This window comes from Tursiops truncatus, chromosome 1 (assembly GCF_011762595.2).
Source record: "Tursiops truncatus isolate mTurTru1 chromosome 1, mTurTru1.mat.Y, whole genome shotgun sequence".
NCBI lineage: Eukaryota > Metazoa > Chordata > Mammalia > Artiodactyla > Delphinidae > Tursiops > Tursiops truncatus.
The window spans coordinates 173,990,691-174,009,952 of NC_047034.1; the positions used below are offsets into that span (position 1 = coordinate 173,990,691).

A 19,262-nucleotide genomic window follows, 5' to 3' on the forward strand; every position below is an offset into this window, starting at 1 on the left:
TTATGGTTTAAGGATTTTGCCCTAAATATATTAAAAAAGTATATGAAGGTAAGTATGTTGAAAAGTATAAAATACTTTTTAATACTTAATCATTCAATCATCTTAGGAAATTCTCAGCACAGCTATTTTATCTACATAATAAACAGAGCTATTTTACAGTGGCTTCCTTTTTTTTTTTTAACGGTTGTTTCTGTGGGTTTCTGTTGCTAGCGCTTCTCTTCTTGTATGCCTGGTATCTGAAAAACTAAATGGTAAGGTCTAGGATGATATTATCTTCCATCAGAGATGATTGTCACTTGCTTTTCCAATCACCTGTGCATATTAGAAGCTGGGGATCACTTTAATCTAGATTAGGAGCAGGCACTTTTGGTCATTGAATAATCACAATACTGTGTGCTCAGCACCACACTGAGGAGCTACAGCAGACTCTGTGCCCATAGGACGAGGGTCTAGGTCCACAGAAGGTGGCACCCTTCTATGGTGAGACCTCAAAGATGGATAATGAATTGACTTCTCGTCTCCTGGTCTAGTACATCCTAGAAATACTTCTTAAAGGTGGGCAATCAGCTTTGGGTTACTGCACAAGGAACGGGATGGGGTGGGGGGTTGCTGGGTACTCAGACAAACTTGGCTTCCACTTCCAGTCCCACCTCTTACCAGCTGTTTCACTTTGGCCAAGTTCCTGGGTTAAGCCAGCCTTGGTTTCCTAATCTGTAAATTGGGAGTAAATATCATGTACTTCATAAGAGAAGATTATGAGAATTCAGTGAAATGTCACCTACAAAGCACTTCGTAAAATGTCTATCACATATAAGGAATCAATAAATGTTCAACCCTCTCTTCGCTTCGTGCCTAAACCAAGTTTATTTTAATAACAAAATCCATTCCTTTCCCTATATTGGAGGAGTAAATTTGGGAAATTGGGGCAGAAATATCCCAAAGGGAACGATTCTAGATTCTCTTTGAAGAGGGGATTCCTGAACACAAAAGCAGCTTGTTATCCCCATCAGCGGATATGCTGTGAGTCTGATAACCAGCACCTCTGTAACTGTATCTGTTGAACAGCAGATGCCTAATCACAACTTACATCGATTCGGCCTGCTTGACACAAACACCCCTATGCATTCAATATGATTATCCCCATTTCAAGGCAAGAAAACTGAGGGACTAGGAGGTTAAGTAAATATTGGGCCTCTAATTGATTCCAGACCGTGTGTCCTCCATCACTCTGCCTCCTGGAAGCGGCTTTGCAGAAGCGGCTTTGCACAAGCAGCAATAACAAACCCAGAATGTGTCTCTTTAACTTAAAATTAAAACTGTTCTATCCTTTGGTGATGACATAGCAGGAAGTTGTTTCACTGTAAGGAGGTCAGACTCTTGTGGGGTTTTTCCTAGGATAAGTGCTTTGAAAACTGAGCCCCAGGCCCTGCCTTAATTGATTCAACCTTGCACAGCAATTTGCAAGAAACCAGCTACAATGTTGGAGTAGGGGTGTTCTAGCCAAGAGCAAGCCTTGACAACCTGGGAACTGAGGAGCCAATCTGCTGACTCTGGCATCCTTTGCTTTGTTAGATGGAGACAAGGATGTTAGAGGCAACACACCAGCAATATTGCAGCCTGCCCAAACTCCTCAACTGATTTTTGGAAAGGTTCATTTGAGTTAAGGAATTTTCCCTTTCAAATACAGACCTGCCAGCCAACTCCATCCCACTCGACCAGTTGTCAAGCCAATCAATTTTCTTTTTGCTTTTGGCATTGGTGGTTACGATCCAACTACTTCCCCTGAAGCTGAGACCTGCTAGGAAAAAAAGGGAATGGGACAGGCTTCTTGGTAGCATCTATCAACATGTAAAATTGTGCAGGGTCAAAAGTCCTTCTTGAACCTATCACAGAGAATCACAAGTGCAGAAGGGGGCATGTGCAGAAATGTTCACTACAGAATTGTTTGTGAAAAACTGGAAAGAGACTAAATGTGTCCACCACTAGGGAATGGCTAAGAATTGAAATATGCCATACCTCGGAATACCATGCAGTAGCTAAAAAGAGCAAGATACATCTATGCTGTTTACTAGGCTAGATTTCTAAGATACGTTGTTGAGTGAAAAAAGATCTCAAGTGGCACAACATGTACAGAATAGTATCTGTTATATACAATATATATCAAAGTCATCCCACAAAATAATACTCTATATTTTCTGTGGGTACATATCTGCGTATGTGAAAGCATAGAAACAGGTTTTGAAGGGTTGGAAAACCTACCCTCCACCCCCTAAAAAAGGTAACAGTGTATGAATCCAAATAAAAAGGAATAGAGTTGAGGGAGGGTGGTCAAAAGGGACTTTAGCCTTATCTCTAAATGGAGAATTTTTTTAAAAAAGGGAAGTCCCTGGTGGTCCAGTGGTTGGGACTCTGCGCTCTCACTGCTGAGGACACATGTTCTCTCCTTGGTCTGGGAAGTAACATCCCGCAAGCCACGTGGCACAGCCAAAATTAATAAATAAATAAAAGGAGAATATATTTGTGTATCACTTACGTAATTTAAAATTAATTTTTAAGGTAGAATGGAAATGAAAATATTATGAATGAGAGTGTGGAAAGCTGTAATGTTGTCCAAAAGTAACTGTCGCCCCTCTCCGGGGAGGATTATGCTTCCCTGTTCTGTCAACATCAAGCTTGGTCATAGGACTTACTCTCTGGCCAACGAAAGGTGAGCAGAAAAGGTGAGCATCACTTCTGAGCAGAAGCTTGGGGAGCCAGTGTGTGATTTGCCAGGTTCTTATTCCCTCTCCCATGAGACTGGAGATATTTCAAATAGAGCCTGTATCCAGGAGTAGACAAATGTGGAGCAGAGCTGTCGCTGACCTTTGAGGGTCATGTAATAGGTAATTGAGCAGGAAATAGACCTTTATTGTCATAAGCCACTGAGACTGCACGGCCATTTGTCACTGCAGTGGAGCCTAACCTGTACTAGGACAGGAGGAGAGAGCAAGCAGGCACTCTGGAGCAGAGGATGCAGGCGTAAAGGGAGACAAGGTCTGGGGTCAGACAGTCAAGGAGTTCCTGGGTGGGGGTGAGGAGTACCCTGAGGAGGACACAGTTTTTTTCTACTTTGCCCTAAGATCTTGTCCTTGATTGCCTTCTGACAAAAGAAAGCAATCTGGGATGCAACACGTTATTTTCTATCTGTTGGTACTTGTCCCGGGCTAACTGGCAGATCTTTCCAGCGAAAGTCCTGGGAACTTACTGAGAAAACACTCCCGGAGGGTTTCCCTTGGTGGCGCAGTGGTTGAGAGTCCGCCTGCCGATGCAGGGGACACGGGTTCGTGCCCCGGTCTGGGAAGATCCCACATGCCGCGGAGCGGCTGGGCCCGTGAGCCATGGCCGCTGAGCCTGTGCGTCCGGAGCCTGTGCTCCCCAACGGGAGAGGCCACAACAGCGAGAGGCCCGAGTACCGCAAAAAAAAAAAAACCACTCCCGGAGCACCTGGGCTTAAAGGTATGGGGGTGTCCATCTCTCCTGAGCCATATTAGTGGGGCACATCAGCTGTGCATTCCTGGAGTGGGCTATAGTTACCAATTTCAAAGTCATTCAGACTTCGAGAAATCTGCAGTCAAGGAAGCAAAACAAACAAACAAAAAATGACGGCAAAAGGACTTGACGCTATCAATCTAACTCAGATCAGAGGAAGGCTGACACCCAGCTGGACGGGAAATGACTCACATAAGGTCATGTGGCTCAGTCGTGTCTCTCATTTTAATTCAGAATGATAGGAAAGAAGAGAGCTAATGGACCATGGGGCTCAGCAGAAAAGGTTTGTTGTCAGACAGGTCAGGGCTGCAATGCTCAGTGCCCGGTCAACTACACAGTCTTGGGTAAACTACTGAATCAGCTGGCCTTGAGCCTGACTGGAAAGGGTCAGGAAATGAGTATTGTTATTAATGTCTCTGGGCCTCAGTTTCCTCATCTGTAAAGTGGGCTTAAGAATACCTACTTTGGGGGAGGGTGGGATGAATTGGGAGATTGGGATTGACATATATACACTGGGCTTCCCTGGAGGTGCAGTGGTTGAGAGTCTGCCTGCCGATGCAGGGGACACGGGTTCGTGCCCCAGTCCGGGAAGATCCCACACACCGCGGAGCGGCTGGGCCCGTGAGCCATGGCCGCTGAGCCTGTGCGTCCGGAGCCTGTGCTCCCCAACGGGAGAGGCCACAACAGCGAGAGGCCCGAGTACCACAAAAAAAAACAAACAGGAAAATACAAACAAAAAAGACATATATACACTAATATGTATAAAATAGATAAATAATTTTAAAAAGAATACCCACTTTGTAGAATTCATGTGAGGCACATATGGCGGTGGGCGGGGGGCGGTGTAGCTGGTGTATTAAATTAAGACTATGCAGATGATGACCTGATGAATGAGGGGGCACAAGCCACCCACACGGGGTCAGCAGGGAGCTCCCCCACCCCGCATCTGAACTCCTGCTCTGGGGAAGCAAAAACCCAGGGGTCATTTCAACTGAAGGTGCAGTTTCAATACACTCACACAAAGGAGGTAAAGTAACAAGATTTATTATTATTAATGAGCGGTGGGGAGAGTCCTCTGTCCCAGGTCATGAGTGAGCAGGATATGGCCAGCAGGGCAGCAAGCAAGCATCTGTTCCTTCTGAGGTGACTGGGGTGGAGGTCACTAACTTTTCACAGGCTCACCTCTAAGTGGTTATTTTAAAAGGTGACCAGGGCAAAGCAAAGCAGGAACTTGTGGTAGGAATCCTAAGCTCGTCTTTATCAAAATGTCCAGACTCTGGATGTGAGCAGGGCTGTCATACTATAAAATGCTTAGGCAGCAGCCCAGCACATCTGTTTCTCATCACAATGAGGTGGTAGATGTAAACAGCCCAGTATGGAGCCTAGCATGCAGCTGGCTCTCAGTGAACATTTATTCCTATCCCTTTTCCATTCCCTGAGTCTCATGACGGGCTGCAGGAAGGATAGCAATGAATCGGTAAAGGAGAAGAGATGAGCATTGGGTCTCCAGATCAAACCAGCCATTGGGGGTGAAAGTGCTTTATTTCTCCCATGATCTGCAGAAGGAAGCAGCTTCAGAAATGAGCCCACCCAACAGTTCTTCCAGACACTAAAGTGTAACCCACTCATCTCCACTGGGCACCATCTTCCTGTGGCTCACCCACTCCACACCACCCCTCTGTAGAAGGGCTGACCACCCAAATTTCCAGAAGGCCAGCTCATGTCCCTCTACCTACCTCCAGAGGCAGGGGTGAATCCACACAGCGATCCAGGAGGGGAACCCACCCAGACTCAACTCGGAGGCCTGTCTCGGAAGGGACAGTGCTCCCCAACAGCTGAGTGGCCACCAAAGTGTGTGCTTTCAGTGAGTGTTCCTATTTCTCCAACAAAGCCGGTCTTCCTGCTGTGAATGGACCAAGAAGCCACCCAATGGGATTCCTCTCTGTCCCATGTTTCAGCATGAGCTTTCAACTGAAAGCAAGGTAAGGGCAAACATGGGGTCCTTTGTGCAGTAGACTTGGATATGGGCCTATAAAAGCCACTGGCCAACCAGGAGCAGAGCCTCCTGAAGGCCAGATGGGGCCAGCATGAGAGCCTGGGCCATCCCCTTCAAAGGAATTTTTATTCCTAAGTGGCAGGTGGTCAACTTGCCCAGTGGTCCTTGACATCTCTTGCCACTTCCAAGGACTTTGACTCAGGCTTCAGTTTAGCCTGTATAGTGGAGTAAGTGTTAATGTGAGGGAGTACTCACTCCATCCTCCATGCCCATCCAAGCACCAGGTGGAGCTGACCCCACCTTCCACCCCAGGGATGACATGGGACTTGGGGCTAGTCAGTCATAACATTCCGTCCTCTTGGTTTTAGCAACTAGATACACCACTCAGAAAGCCAAGAAAGCCATCGAGTTGCAATGTGATTTCCACTGCGACTGCTGAGAATTAGGCAAGTTCATAATAATGGATTTGACTCTGGAAGAATACAAGCATGGAGGTACTCAGGGCCACAATATAGAGAGAGGAAGGTGAAGTTCACACAGAAGAGCATAGACTAGAGAAAAGAAGAGAAGGCAGCTGGTGACACTGTTTGAGTTCCTGGATCAAATCATGCCCGATTTACCCCTGGAATTTGTAGCTACATTAGCCAATACATTCTCTCTTTGATTTGGGCCAGTTTGAGTTGGTTCTGTGTCTTAAAACAGATACAGTTCTCACTAACACATCTTCAGTTCTTTGGGGCCTCCTTTGATTTCCACTGTGGAGATGGTTGAGTTTGGTCAGACTTTGTCTTCATGGGTCTCTGACTCGGGACTCAGCTTCCCTCTGGACTCCGCTCCTCGAACATGTTGCTTCCGGGGCCTTGGTTGGAAGCCTGACTTTGACTCCAAGAGCTCCAGAGCTCTGCCAATCAATCAGGCGGCTCCAGTCTTCATCTGCCACTAGGTGTCCACCATCATGAAAAACCTACCCAATCCATCGTCACTCTTCCAGCTCAGCAGTTGAGACTCTGAACTCAGAGGCAGAGGAACGGCGGGAGAAGTGTCACCACGTACCCAGAGGAAGAGGGTGAAACCAGTTTCTCCACATCCACCCAGCACTAGGACGTCAGAGCCCTGTCCTCTGAGACAGATTGGAAGAGGCCCATGAGACTGCACATGACGTTCCTGGGTTATTCCAAGGCCCAGCCAAGTAGACACTCCTGTTGCCCACAGCCTGGTCAGCCTGAGCAGCCTGGACTCTCCCTCGGGGAGGCCATGAGCAGTCTTTATATGCTCATTCACTCTTGCAAATGGTCACTGAAGAATGTCAGCTCAAATTTTCCCTACAGTGAACATGGCTAGAGAGCCCCACCCTCCTCCCAAACCTGTCTCTTCTACTGCTCTCTTTCTAGATATCAGAAACATGCATTCTAGGATTCTAGAACCTGAAGCAAGAGGAGATGGCATCCTCAACACTCTCCCCAGCCCTACTCAGCATCACCTACATTGGCAACAAGGAGCCCCAATGGGAACCGGATGATGGCGGAATTCACACTCTTGCAACTGCAGCAGGAAGGAAAGATGGTCACAACTCTTTTATAAAATGGACTGCAGCATTCAGAATCCTCATGGAGCAGGGCAAGTACAAACAGCCCAGGTCAAGGGTGACCGACACCCCGTGAAAACCATCCTCCATGTGGTGCCAAGTCACTGGGACTCCCAGGTCCTCCAGCCTCTTCTTGTACAACAGCGAATGGTCCTGGAGAATATCACACTCACAGCTCACGATGCAAGCTTTGCGGAGCTGAGACACTACTTCATCATCTGCAATCAGGGGTGAGTTCGTCAAATCTAGAATGATGTTTGTCTCCAGATAGGCAGTTTCATTCAGGGGCTCATGGGGCGTGTAGCCTCTCTTCTTAAACTTCTCCGGAATGTTTTCTGAACCCAACCACTTTCTGTACTTTTCCCAGACTTCGGCAGGCAAGTGGGCTCCTTCCAATGCGGTTCTTTTCCAGGAGGGGCTGATGTCCAGGTAACCACACCAACGGTAGAAGGCCAAATTCTGCCTGAGCAGTGGAACGTCCTTGTTCTGCTGATGAGAAGGAGGCTGGAAATCCAGGGCTTGGAGCGCGGCATAGATCAGGATCTGAGCACGGATCTTGGGGAGATCAGAACTGTCCACAAGGTTTTGACAAACTATTGTTGCCACGCCCCCACCCACACTGTCACCACAGACCATGACCCAGGCTGGATCTGCCCCATATGTATTCAAGGACTTCAAGAAGTGGATGGTAGCCACCATGACGTCTCTTACTATCACCGGAAACCTATGCTTGAGCATCCTGTGAGATCAGAAAAGGAAGGAACACAGTTTCCACTCACCACAGAGCCAAAAACACCTGTGTCTAACATCCTTCAGCCCAGATTTCTTCCATTAACTTCTTTTTCTGAAGCCTGGGCAGGTGACGTTAAGGTAGAAAGCTTAAACTAGGTGGCAAACGTAAAGCCTTCAGTGCCGGGCACGTAGGCTCAGAAAGTGGTATGCTATTCCCACTGTCTCGATGCCAACTGCGGGGACACAGAGCAGTGTCCACACAGTGTCCACAAGGTCACAGACACTGTGACCACAAGAGCCCCGTCATCCACCTAAATGTCAACAGCTTAGCTATCGCCAATGTGACCCCCAGCTTTCTGAACCTACCTGATGCTGCTTCCCTGACTCACACCTGTTTTTATTCTTTTATAAGGCTTGCTTGGGTGTAGATTCTAAGTAATCCTGCCATGCTCACAAGTTTTGTGGGAGGATCTTGAAGACTTAAATACCAGAAGGGGCTAGCAGCTAACATACGGTCCCTCCCAATCAGCCATGCCCACTCCAGACCATGGCTCCCTGTTCATGCGGCTATGCCAGCTTGGCAGCGCTAGGCCATCTCATCTTTCAAGAGATTCCAGAAATCTGGGGTTGGCAAGAAATTTCACCATTTTACGTGCTGGCCTCACTTTTTTTTTTTAATTTAATTTTTTTAAAAAAAGGAAATACTTTATGGACTCAACAAATCTTCTGTCAACCATTTCTATTCTGATGCTCCCTGTTCTAAGCTACCCTAGGTTCAGGCTGGGACAACAGTGCTTTCAACTCCAAAACACCATCTCCCTTGGAGTCATAAGATAACTTTCTTGCAGGGATTTGCTAGTACATTCTACTGATGATCTCTTGTTTCAGCACAACCAGAACGGTAGGGCACACAGTGGCCAACAACTGGGTCAAGATTTCCATCCCATTGCAGAAATAGTTTTGGAGCCAAGAATTGTAGAGTGAGGAGTTTCTCCAGGTCTCTCTCTCATCCGGGACTGACTCCTGTCATTTTTACTTACTCCACTGGCTGTCTTCCCACGAAGACGTTGGCCCTGGGTATTCCTTTATGGCATGTGGCATTTAAATGAAACTTCAGGAACTGCTTGATCAGGAGGTGCTACCCTGGCCCTGGTGATGACGTGTCAGGCGGCAGGGCAGGAGGGCGAGCCCACACCACTGCAGTGTTCAGTATGCTCCTCACATGTGTCCAGTTTGCCTGGTGTGGAGACCCAGGGAGGGCCCGTCCCCGGTCTCTCCTGCCCCTTCGAGCTCCAGATTGTGGGGTGACACTCCCAGATTGATTAAGAGAGAGAGTGGCTTTTTAATTGTTCCTGCCTCCTCCTGTGGCTCTCACCAGGGTGGACCTCCCTCTCGGGAGCACTTGGAAATGATGTAGCAGTGTTTGAAGTTGTCGGGCTTACAGCACAGGGCACTGTGGGCATTTAGTGGAGGGAGGTGCTGAGAGTCCGGAATGTGCAAGGCTGTTCTGCTCAATGAAGAGATGTGCACTGGTGGTGAAGCTCTGCACTGTATTTGCTTCATGAAGACCACTCCCTGACCCCGTCCAGTTTCCAGATGATGCAGTGCTCAAAAGGCATCCTTGAAACATACCTAAGGGCCACCCGCAGGAAGGAGTGCCCCATCTCTGCCTCTCCCTGTCTCTCCCTTCCTCTCCCTCTTCCTTGCCCTCCCGCTCACTGGATTCTCACAGCCCGTCCCCTGCTCCTGCTGTCCCCCCAGCCCCAGCCCCAGCCTCCCTCCCCATCATTGCCCCGGCACTCCTGGAATCCCAGCACCTCCCCATCTTCCCCTTACCCAACTGCTAGAACCACTGAGTCACTTCTCCTCGCACAAATGACATCATAAGCCATGGTGAGTTTCTAGAAAATGAAAGGTTGGAAACATTCAAGCTAGGAAGGCTAGTGGGTTTCCTTTGCCAGCCATCCTCAACTGCCCCTTCTCACTAGCAACCATGACAGACGGAGTGCCCAGGTTGAGGAAGAAAGGAAACCGTGTTGTTTCCACAACATTCCAAAATCATGGGCTACTCCAAAATCATAACTACTATCAGTATAAATATTGGCAGTTTTGTCCTTGGCTAAGGTACAAGCCTGTGTAACTGTGTAATTCAGCTTGTTGGGCTTAAGCAGCCACAGGTAAAGATGCTGCCTCAACAACATCAAAAGGAGCTGTAATAACATCCCTAGCACAATACCGTCACCTTTAAATAAGAACCATCAGTGAACCATGAGAACTCAGCGTTACCCACAGAAGCTTCTTGTAGATCACCACAAGGAGTCAGAATGTGATCCATTAGCATCAAGCACTTGTGAGCGACTTCCTCCTGACAGAGGCGAGAAGAGTAGCAGGGTTAAGGTTATTACAACGCAAAAGAGTTATATGAGGAGCAGTTAACAAAAGGACCTCATAGGAGGTGAGGAGGCTGAAGGAGAAATGTGGAGTGTGATGGCAATTCTGGAGAGCTTCTAATGCATGAGGTACGAAAATGGTTAAAGGGGATCCCACAATTTTCTCCATGGTCCTAACCAAAAGCGCAGAGGCTATAACAGCTCCAAGGCAAGGTGTATCCCAGTGCCCCAGGGTCTGTGATGGTCTCCATGTTTTGGGGTGAGTACCCCAAGGGCATTCCCTTCCCTTTTTTTTTTGTAAATATACAGGATAGCCCATGCTAAAGGCTCAGACCTTTATTTGTTTATTTATTTTATAAGTTTATTTATTTATTTATTTATTTTTGGCTGCATTGGGTCTTTGTTGCTGTGCGCGGGCTTTCTCTAGTTGTGGTGAGCGGGGGCTACTCTTCATTGGGGTGCGTGGGCTTCTCATTTCGGTGGCTTCTCTTGTTTTGGAGCACGGGCTCTAGGGCATGTGGGTTTCAGTAGTTGTGGCACATGGGCTCAGCAGTTGTGGCTCACAGGCTCTAGAGCACAGGCTCAGTAGTTGTGGCGCACAGGCTTAGTTGCTCCGCAGCATGTGGGATCTTCCCAGACCAGGGAACGAACTTGTGTCCCTTGCATTGTCAGGCAGATTCTTAACCTCTGTGTCACCAGGGAAGTCCTCCCTTCCTTTTTATATACAAAAAGGAAAAGGGAATCTGATAATTGGGATGCCAAAGGGCAGGTGGGTTCATCAAACTTTCCTTTAAGACCTTGAAAGCTATGTTGTCTGGTTTTCCCATTAAAAAATAAGTTGGGGTTGTTATTATTTAGTAAAACATACAAAGTTTTTACCATGAGAGAAATTTGGGATTCAATTTCAGCAATAACCAACCAGCCCAAGAAAATCTCACAATTGGTGCTTAGTTTTGGCTTTGGGGGAACTTAAAACACCATGAAGTCTGTCTGGATCTAGCTGTATCCCTTGTTCTGATATCATAAACCTTAAATGTTGAACCTGGGTTTGGTCAAGCTGCAATTTTCCTTTGGCGACCTTATATCTCTTTATGGCTAAAAGCCTTAGCAAGCAGATGCTGTCTTCCTGTGAGGAAGCTTGAGAAGAAGAAAAAAAGAAAGAAACCTTCCACATACTGCAATACCATAGAACTCCTAGGGAGTTCATAGGTCAGCCTTCAGGACTTGTGAGAAATAAGGACTCTCAGTAAAACCCTGAGGCATTACTGTCCAGGTGCATTGCTGTCCATGCCAGGTGAAGGCAAAAAGGTATTGGCTAACCCTACCAACTGGAATAGGAAAGAATGTACTGCATAAATCAATTATAGTAAAGAACTTGCTTCCGGTAGTAATAGATGTCAGTAGTGTCGGGGAGGTAGGAACAGCAGGGTTTCAAGTGATAACAATGATGTTTATTGAGTGGAGGTCCCTGAAAAACCTCCATCCTTGGTCCTTAAGTTTCTCACCAGTAAAATAGGAATATTAACAGGGAATAGTGCAAGATAATGAGGCCTTGAGAGTTGTAATAAATTATGGATGTTAGGATTTGAAGTGCTCCTTATTTATTGGGTATTGATTAATTCTGGAAAGAGGTTTGAAGAGACCTTTTTGAATTTTTATGGGAGATGTGCTGTGCATTGTGTCAAAATCAGTTGGAGATTTTGCCTTGGTAGCTGATGCACTAGGGACACATGAGCAGTGTTTCCAGAATCAGCTCTAGTACCATCAGAGACAGCAAATAAAAGATATCAAAGGGTCATTTAATTTACCTGGTTGGATGCTTTTATGACTACTGTCAATTCCTAGAATTATTCCCCCCTTTGGGGAGAAAGAAATGTTGGCATGGTACTTGTCTAAAACGTCTTGGCCTTATAAATGGAAAATGGTAGAAGAACTAAGGAGAACAGGGTGTGCATCTCTCAAAGGGCTAAACCAAGGGAATAGGTTCACAGACAGGAACCTCTTCAGATTTATTAGAGATCTCCACTATTGGAACTCTTTTAGGACTCCACGGCAGGGAGTTTTATAGTAGTGGGGTTGAGTGGCTCCACTGTTAGTTAGGACTGGAAGAGATTCATCTTCAACTTGGAGAAATGTTCTCCAGGCTGATTAAGATGAGGGACTGGAAAGAGCCCCTGTAGTTCCTCAGAGCCCCATTATTGAGAACTGGGAGGACACTGGAAAGTCTGGTTAAAAGACTGAAAGTGCCTGAAGCACTTACATTTATAACAATCTCTTTTCCAATGCCCTGGCTCTTTGCCATAATAGCAGAAACTAGAAGCCTTTGGGTTTGGGGAGGGGGGGTGCCTTCATTTGCTGGTGTTGAAGATTAAGAATTTTGGTAGTCTTCCTTTGAGGTGATTCATCTAGAATGAGAGAGAGCTGGTTTGACAACTTAACTAAACCTGGTATGGACATCGTTTCCATTCCATCCTGATCCTTTTTACTAGAAAGAAAAGGTCCCAGTTCAGCACATCAACAAACACAGGGTTAAAAGCTATCCAGGTGGAATCAATATCTGAAGGAAGACCAGACTTTTCTTTTAAAATCATCTGACATCCATTGTAATGGTCATGAACGGGTTCATCAGAATTTTGTGAGGAAGTCTAAATATGGTTTCAATCCACAGGCTTTGGAAAATCCCCAGGAATTGCCCAGTGAAGTTGCCTAGTAATTCCCTGAGCCTGATCATGTAAGTTAGTGGGCTGGTCTTTTGGTTGTACTTACAGACCTTTCAGGATATTCGCCATTAGTGGTTTCCATCCAATGCTTGGCCTGGCCTTCACCAACAAGCATATGAACTAGCTGATATAAGTCAAAGAAACCAGATTGATAAATTTGAAAAACTATATTAAATTCCTCAGCAAATCTGTGAGGATCTTTGGTTACTTTGGGAAAATCTTTGACTAAGGTTGGAGTTCAGCTTTAGTCCTGGGAGTATAAGAAATTAAGGGGTTAGCCTCTGTATCCTTGGAAGGCTTCATTTTAAAGGACAGGCTCTGACGTGGACGGACCTATATATTGTTATACAGAGTGAAGTAAGTCAGAAAGAAAAACAAATATCATATAATATCGCTTATATGTGGAATCTAGAAAAATGGTACAAGTGAACTTATTTGCAAAGCAGAAACAGTCACAGATGTAGAGAACAAACTTATGGTTACCAAAGGGGTAAGGAGGGTGGGATGAATTGGGAGATTGGGATTGACATATATACACTACTATGTATAAAACAGATAACTAATGAGAACCTACTGTATAGCACAGGAAACTCTACTCAATGCTGTATGGTGACCTAACTGGGAAGGAAATCTAAAAAAGACTGGATATATGTATATGTACAACTGATTCACTTTGCTGCACAGCAGAAACTAACACAACATTGTAAAGCAGTTATACTCCAATAAAAATTAATTTAAAAAAAAAGAGTATGCAGTCAAGAAATTTAGAATAAAAAAGTATCAAAGATGTATGTTTAGCAGTTAATTAATAAAATATTACGTTACTAACACAACATTGTAAATTAACTATATTTCAATTTAAAAAATAAAAATGTTTTTTAAAAAAAGGACAGGCTCTGATAAATTCACAGGAAAATGGAATGGGAAGAGTTTCAGAGAAAAAGAAGGGCTGGCTGAGAGAATTAGTAATGGGAGCTAAGGGTATAGAGGAGATGTAGGCAGCATAGAAGGGAATGAGGAAGATGGCGCTGGAGGTATGGCCTGAGATTTAAAAGCCAATGAAATGGAGCCTGAGACTTTAGACGCCATTTATCTTTCTTTAATTGTTTGTTTGCCTCAGTTAATCTTAAAATCTTATTTTGCAGAGAGGCAATTTTGGGTTTTGATAACATATGGAATCCTCAAAATACCAACTGAAATAGGCATTCCATTCAGTTTTGGAAATTTTAGAGCTATGGTAGTCCAATTCAGTTTTTATTTTTAAGATTTTTTTTGATGTGGACCATTTTTAAGGTCTTTATTGAACTTGTTACAATATTGCTTCTGTTTTATGTTTTGGTTTTTTGGCTGTGAGGCATGTGGGATCTTAGCTCCCCGACCAGGGATTGAACCCATATGCCCTGCATTGGAAGGCAAAGTCTTAACCACTGGGCCACCAGGGAAGTCCCCAATTCATTTTTAAGAAAAGTAATTTTGAGGTTTTCACAACACCCCCGTAATAGCCATTGATAGTCTAAATTGCCTTTGGCTAGGTCAGTCCATTTAGTTAGAAATGTGAATGAGGAAGGATGGTGGTTATTAAATATATAATAGGCTAGAGTACCTGCAGGGAGGGTACCCTCAAAATATGTAGATAACTGGGATCCCATTTCTCAGAAGACTTTCTCTACAGAAAGAGAATAATTTCCAAACAGCATAAATAGCTTACATCTCAAAACAGTTTAAACAACTCAAATAAGAGAAATAGTGTGCAACTCCAGCAGCTCAAATACCTCAAACAAACTGTAGGCTTAATACCAGCCAGTTCTAAGGGAACAACGTGGTCCTTGAGGAGCCAGGCTGAAGGTTTCTAAGCCCAGTTCCCATAGACCAGCTCCTATTCCAAAGGGATGGGCCCAAGGCTGAACCGGCACAGTTCCAATGAAACAGCCCCTGTTCCTGAAGGAATGGGTCAAAGGCTAGCCAGTTCCAATGAAATAGTCTGATTTCAAAATCAGACCCAAGTGCCAAACAAGTACTTGCATACAGAACAAGACCTTAACCAGAAAAGACATGATCTTAAAATAGATCTCGAATTAAACCTGGACAGGTTCCAAACACAAAGAAGGAGGAAGCTCAGATTCAGGAGAAAGAGTAGCATTCCACCTCCAGGTTTGGTGACAAAAGCAGAGAGCGACAATGGGCTCAGTGTGGGGGACTGCACCAGTTTACCCACCAGCCCTGGAATCATCAGGGGTATTCTCTGGATCCCCGTACTGGCCACCAAACTGTTGACCAAAATAAATAGACTGCCAGTTATTTCCCCAGCAAAAGTGGGTTTATTCAGGATCAGCAAAGAATTGCAACTCAGGGTCTGTAACCACGGTGAGCCATGAGAAAATCTCCATACGACAAGGGAAAGGGAACTCAAAATTTTACAGCAGGGAAAAGGAAGTTGGGAAGGCTATAGTAAACAAAGAGTCTATGGCTTGTTGCCAGGAAAGAAAAGCACTCCTTCTTCTTATTATTGGGCTCTACTATCATCATAGGGTGTGAGAGCTTCCCCTTCTGGTCTCCTGACTCTATTTAATTGAGGTTTCTGTGTATTCATTTTTTTCACAAGGGTAATATAGACAACTCGTTCTCTTGCTGCTTTGGTTGTGTGTATTGTTGGTTACAGGTGCTGGTGGAAATGAGAGGGGATGGAATTGCAAAAAGTCTGGAGAAAATACACATGAAATCTGTGTGAAGTTTATTTCTTTGAAACCATCTTGGACTCCAATCTCTTCAGATTCTACAGCCTCTGTCTCCACTATGTTATCCCAGGTCCCAAAGAGCACTTGACTGCTGGGTAGGGAGAGTTCCAGAAACATAAACACTATTAATTCTATTTTTATGGACGAAAAAACAGAAGCTGCATTTAATTAAGCAATTTGCCCACATTCAGTGGCAGACAGAGCTGGGGTTCTAATTCAATTCAACTCAAATCCAATTTTGTTTAAATCCAAGTCTATTCAAATCTGACTCCAAGGCCAAGTTCATCCCTTGTCAACAAACCACCACAGTCCACATATCACAAAGCTTATAGCAACCCCCGAGTATCTCTCCCTTTGCGTCTCTTGACCCACTCACACTTTAATGATTTCCAATCATATGGTTCTTGAAAATACCTGAAGCTGCATTCCTGAGAGACAGATGGGGCAAAAATTCTTACTCATTGTAAAGATGGGAAAGCAGAAGCCTGAGGTAATGGGTGCTTGCTTTATTACTTAAGAATACTCAATTCTAATTCTAAAAAGAAAGAAAGAAAAACAGGATGAATGAAACTCATAATAAGTGTTAAGCATAGAAGTAAAGTAAGCTGGTAGCTCAAGACATAGACAAAAAACATAGGAAGTATCAAATACAGATCATGAATAAACAGGGAGTTTGGAGACACAGAAAGAAATTATAGTAATCAAAACAGTATGGTACTGGCACAAAAACAGAAATATAGATCCATGGAACAGGATAGAAAGCCCAGAGATAAACCCACGCACATATGGTCACCTTATTTTTGATAAAGGAGGCAAGAATATACAATGGAGAAAAGACAGCCTCTTCAATAAGTGGTGCTGGGAAAACTGGACAGCTACATGTAAAAGAATGAAATTAGAACACTCCCTAACACCATACACAAAAATAAGCTCAAAATGGATTAAAGACCTAAATGTAAGACCGGACACTATAAAACTCTTAGAGGAAAACATAGGCAGAACACTCTATGACATAAATCACAGCAAGATCCTTTTTTGTTCCACCTCCTAGAGAAATGGAAATAAAAATAAACAAATGGGACCTAATGAAACTTCAAAGCTTTTGCACAGCAAAGGAAACCACAAACAAGACGAAAAGACAACCCTCAGAATGGGAGAAAATATTGGCAAATGAAGCAACAGACAAAGGATTAATCTCCAAAATATCCAAGCAGCTCATGCAGCTCAAAATCAAGAAAGCAAACAACCCATCCAAAAATGGGCAGAAGACCTAAACAGGCATTTCTCCAAAGAAGACGTACAGATTGCCAACAAACACATGAAAGGATGCTCAACATCATTAATCATTAGGGAAATGCAAATCAAAACTACAATGAGGTATCTCCTCACACCCGTCAGAATGGCCATCATCAAAAAGTCTACAAACAATAAATGCTGGAGAGGGTGTGGAGAAAAGGGAACCCTCTTGCACTGTTGGTGGGAATGTAAACTGATACAGCCACTATGGAGAACAGTATGAAGGTTCCTTAAAAAACTAAAAATAGAACTACCATATGACCCAGCAATCCCACCACTGGGCGTATACCCTGAGAAAACCATAATTCAAAAAGAGTCATGTACCACAAAGTTCATTGCAGCTCTATTTACAATAGCCAGGACATGGAAGCAACCTAAGTGTCCATCGACAGATGAATGGATAAAGAAGATGTGGCACATATGTACAATGGAATATTACTCAGCCATAAAAAGAAACGAAATTGAGTTATTTGTAGTGAGGTGGATGGACCTAGAGTCTGTCATACAGAGTGAAGTAAATCAGAAAGGGAAAAACAAATACCGTATGCTAACACATATATATGGAATCTAAAAAAAAAAAATGGTTCTGAAGAACCTAGGGGCAGGACAGGAATAAAGACACAGACGTAGAGAATGGACTTGAGGACACGGGAAGGGGGAAGGGTAAGCTGGGACGAAGTGAGAGAGTGGCATGGACTTATACATACTACCAAATGTAAAATAGATAGCTAGTGAGAGGCAGCCTCATAGCACAGGGAGATCAGCTCGGTGCTTTGTGACCACCTAGAGGGGTGGGATAGGGAGGGTGGGAAGGAGGGAGACGCAAGAGGGAGGAGATATGGGGATATACGTATGCATATAGCTGATTCACTTTGTTATACAGCAGAAACGAACACACCATTGTAAAGCAATAAAGATGTTAACATAAAAGAAAGAAATTATATCATGCATTAAGATATACAGTAAGATAGTGACAGCACACAATATTAAAAATAGAGTATTTATGAAACAATATTTGGTGAAACAAACAAGAGTACCACTTATAGAAAGAAAGTAATGGAAAGATTAAGTCAGAGGTCATGAGCATGCCACGTGCGCATTGATAGCCATGTCATCCTAAATTGGCCAACCATTGGTAACACCCAGTATGGCCCCATTCTGGCCCTAGGCATCGTCTCCCAAAGAATGCAGATAACATTCACAGATACCCAGCAGGCTAATAGGTGAACTGCTGCTGTGGCCAGGTGTACCTGCTCCAGTGCCTCTCTGATGAAGTAAGCATGTGTGTTGGTTCCAGACACGCTCCCTCTGTTGGAACCACTCTAGTCCTCTTAAACACACCAACAGAGGGGAAGGTGCATGCACCAGAGGAGAGGGGACATGTTAATATTGCCTAATCCTATATGGAGCAGGTATGAACCTTCCACCCCCTGGCACCTTACTTTACATGGGCTAATTTACTCATCACTTTTCCCCTTGCTTCTTGCTGTTTTTTAAATGGACTTAAGCCTTGTGATTAGACCATCTTAATTCGGTCTGTGAGCCTTTCTGTTCAGTGACCTTCAGAATACCTTGCCTGGTAGTACTTGGGGCTACTGTTGCATCAGTGTAATGACCCACAGCGCACATGGCTGATCTTGAACAAAACTGTGAATCAGAAACTTATCTATGACCTTCTGCCTTCTTTGTTACGCTTGTATGCTGCCCCATAGCCACCTGGATTCCCTCCATCAAAATTGGCTCCTTCCTCAGGTGAAATTTTCTCTCCTCTATACACTGTCTCATTTGCCAAAACTTGTCTGCTTTGTGTCCCATTTCATCTATCATCTTGCCGCTATTACCACTAGTTTGAGGTTAAAGAGTTAACCTTCAAAACAAGTGCTTCTTGGAAATGTAAACCTATTGTTTTGAGTATGCTGCCACCAAGTGGCAGTCAAGTCTCAAGTGCGGCTGTGTCTGTTCTTTCCATCCATGAAGGAGTGAAGAGGGAGATGACCCGGGATCTAAGCGCAGAGCACGGGGACTCTTGGCCAGTACGTGATTAGATGGTTGTAGAGAAAGTAGTTGCAGTGAAAACCCAAAGACAAGGACCTAAGACTTAAACAGAAAAGAATTTTGCTCTTCCATAAGTAGAAATGGAACTGAGTGCCACTAGCTTCAGCTTGTCCAGATGTTTTTGGTGACTATAGACCATGAGTTCAAGGGAGAGGCTAAGTGGAAGACCTCCTCTCTCTACTTCAACCCGACAACTCTGCTTCTCTCTGTTTTATACATCAGGTT

At 44.5% G+C, this 19,262-nt stretch overlaps 1 protein-coding gene across 1 annotated transcript; it reads right to left on the reverse strand.

The window, feature by feature from the left end:
• Positions 1–7,088: 7,088 nt before the first annotated feature.
• On the reverse strand, positions 7,089–9,836 carry LOC101317538 (arylacetamide deacetylase-like 3). The gene is given in 5 exon segments (XM_073804866.1): positions 7,089–7,848; positions 8,195–8,203; positions 9,678–9,703; positions 9,705–9,742; positions 9,827–9,836. Coding segments are annotated over 5 exon segments (843 nt in total).
• Between the last annotated feature and the right edge of the window lie 9,426 nt (positions 9,837–19,262).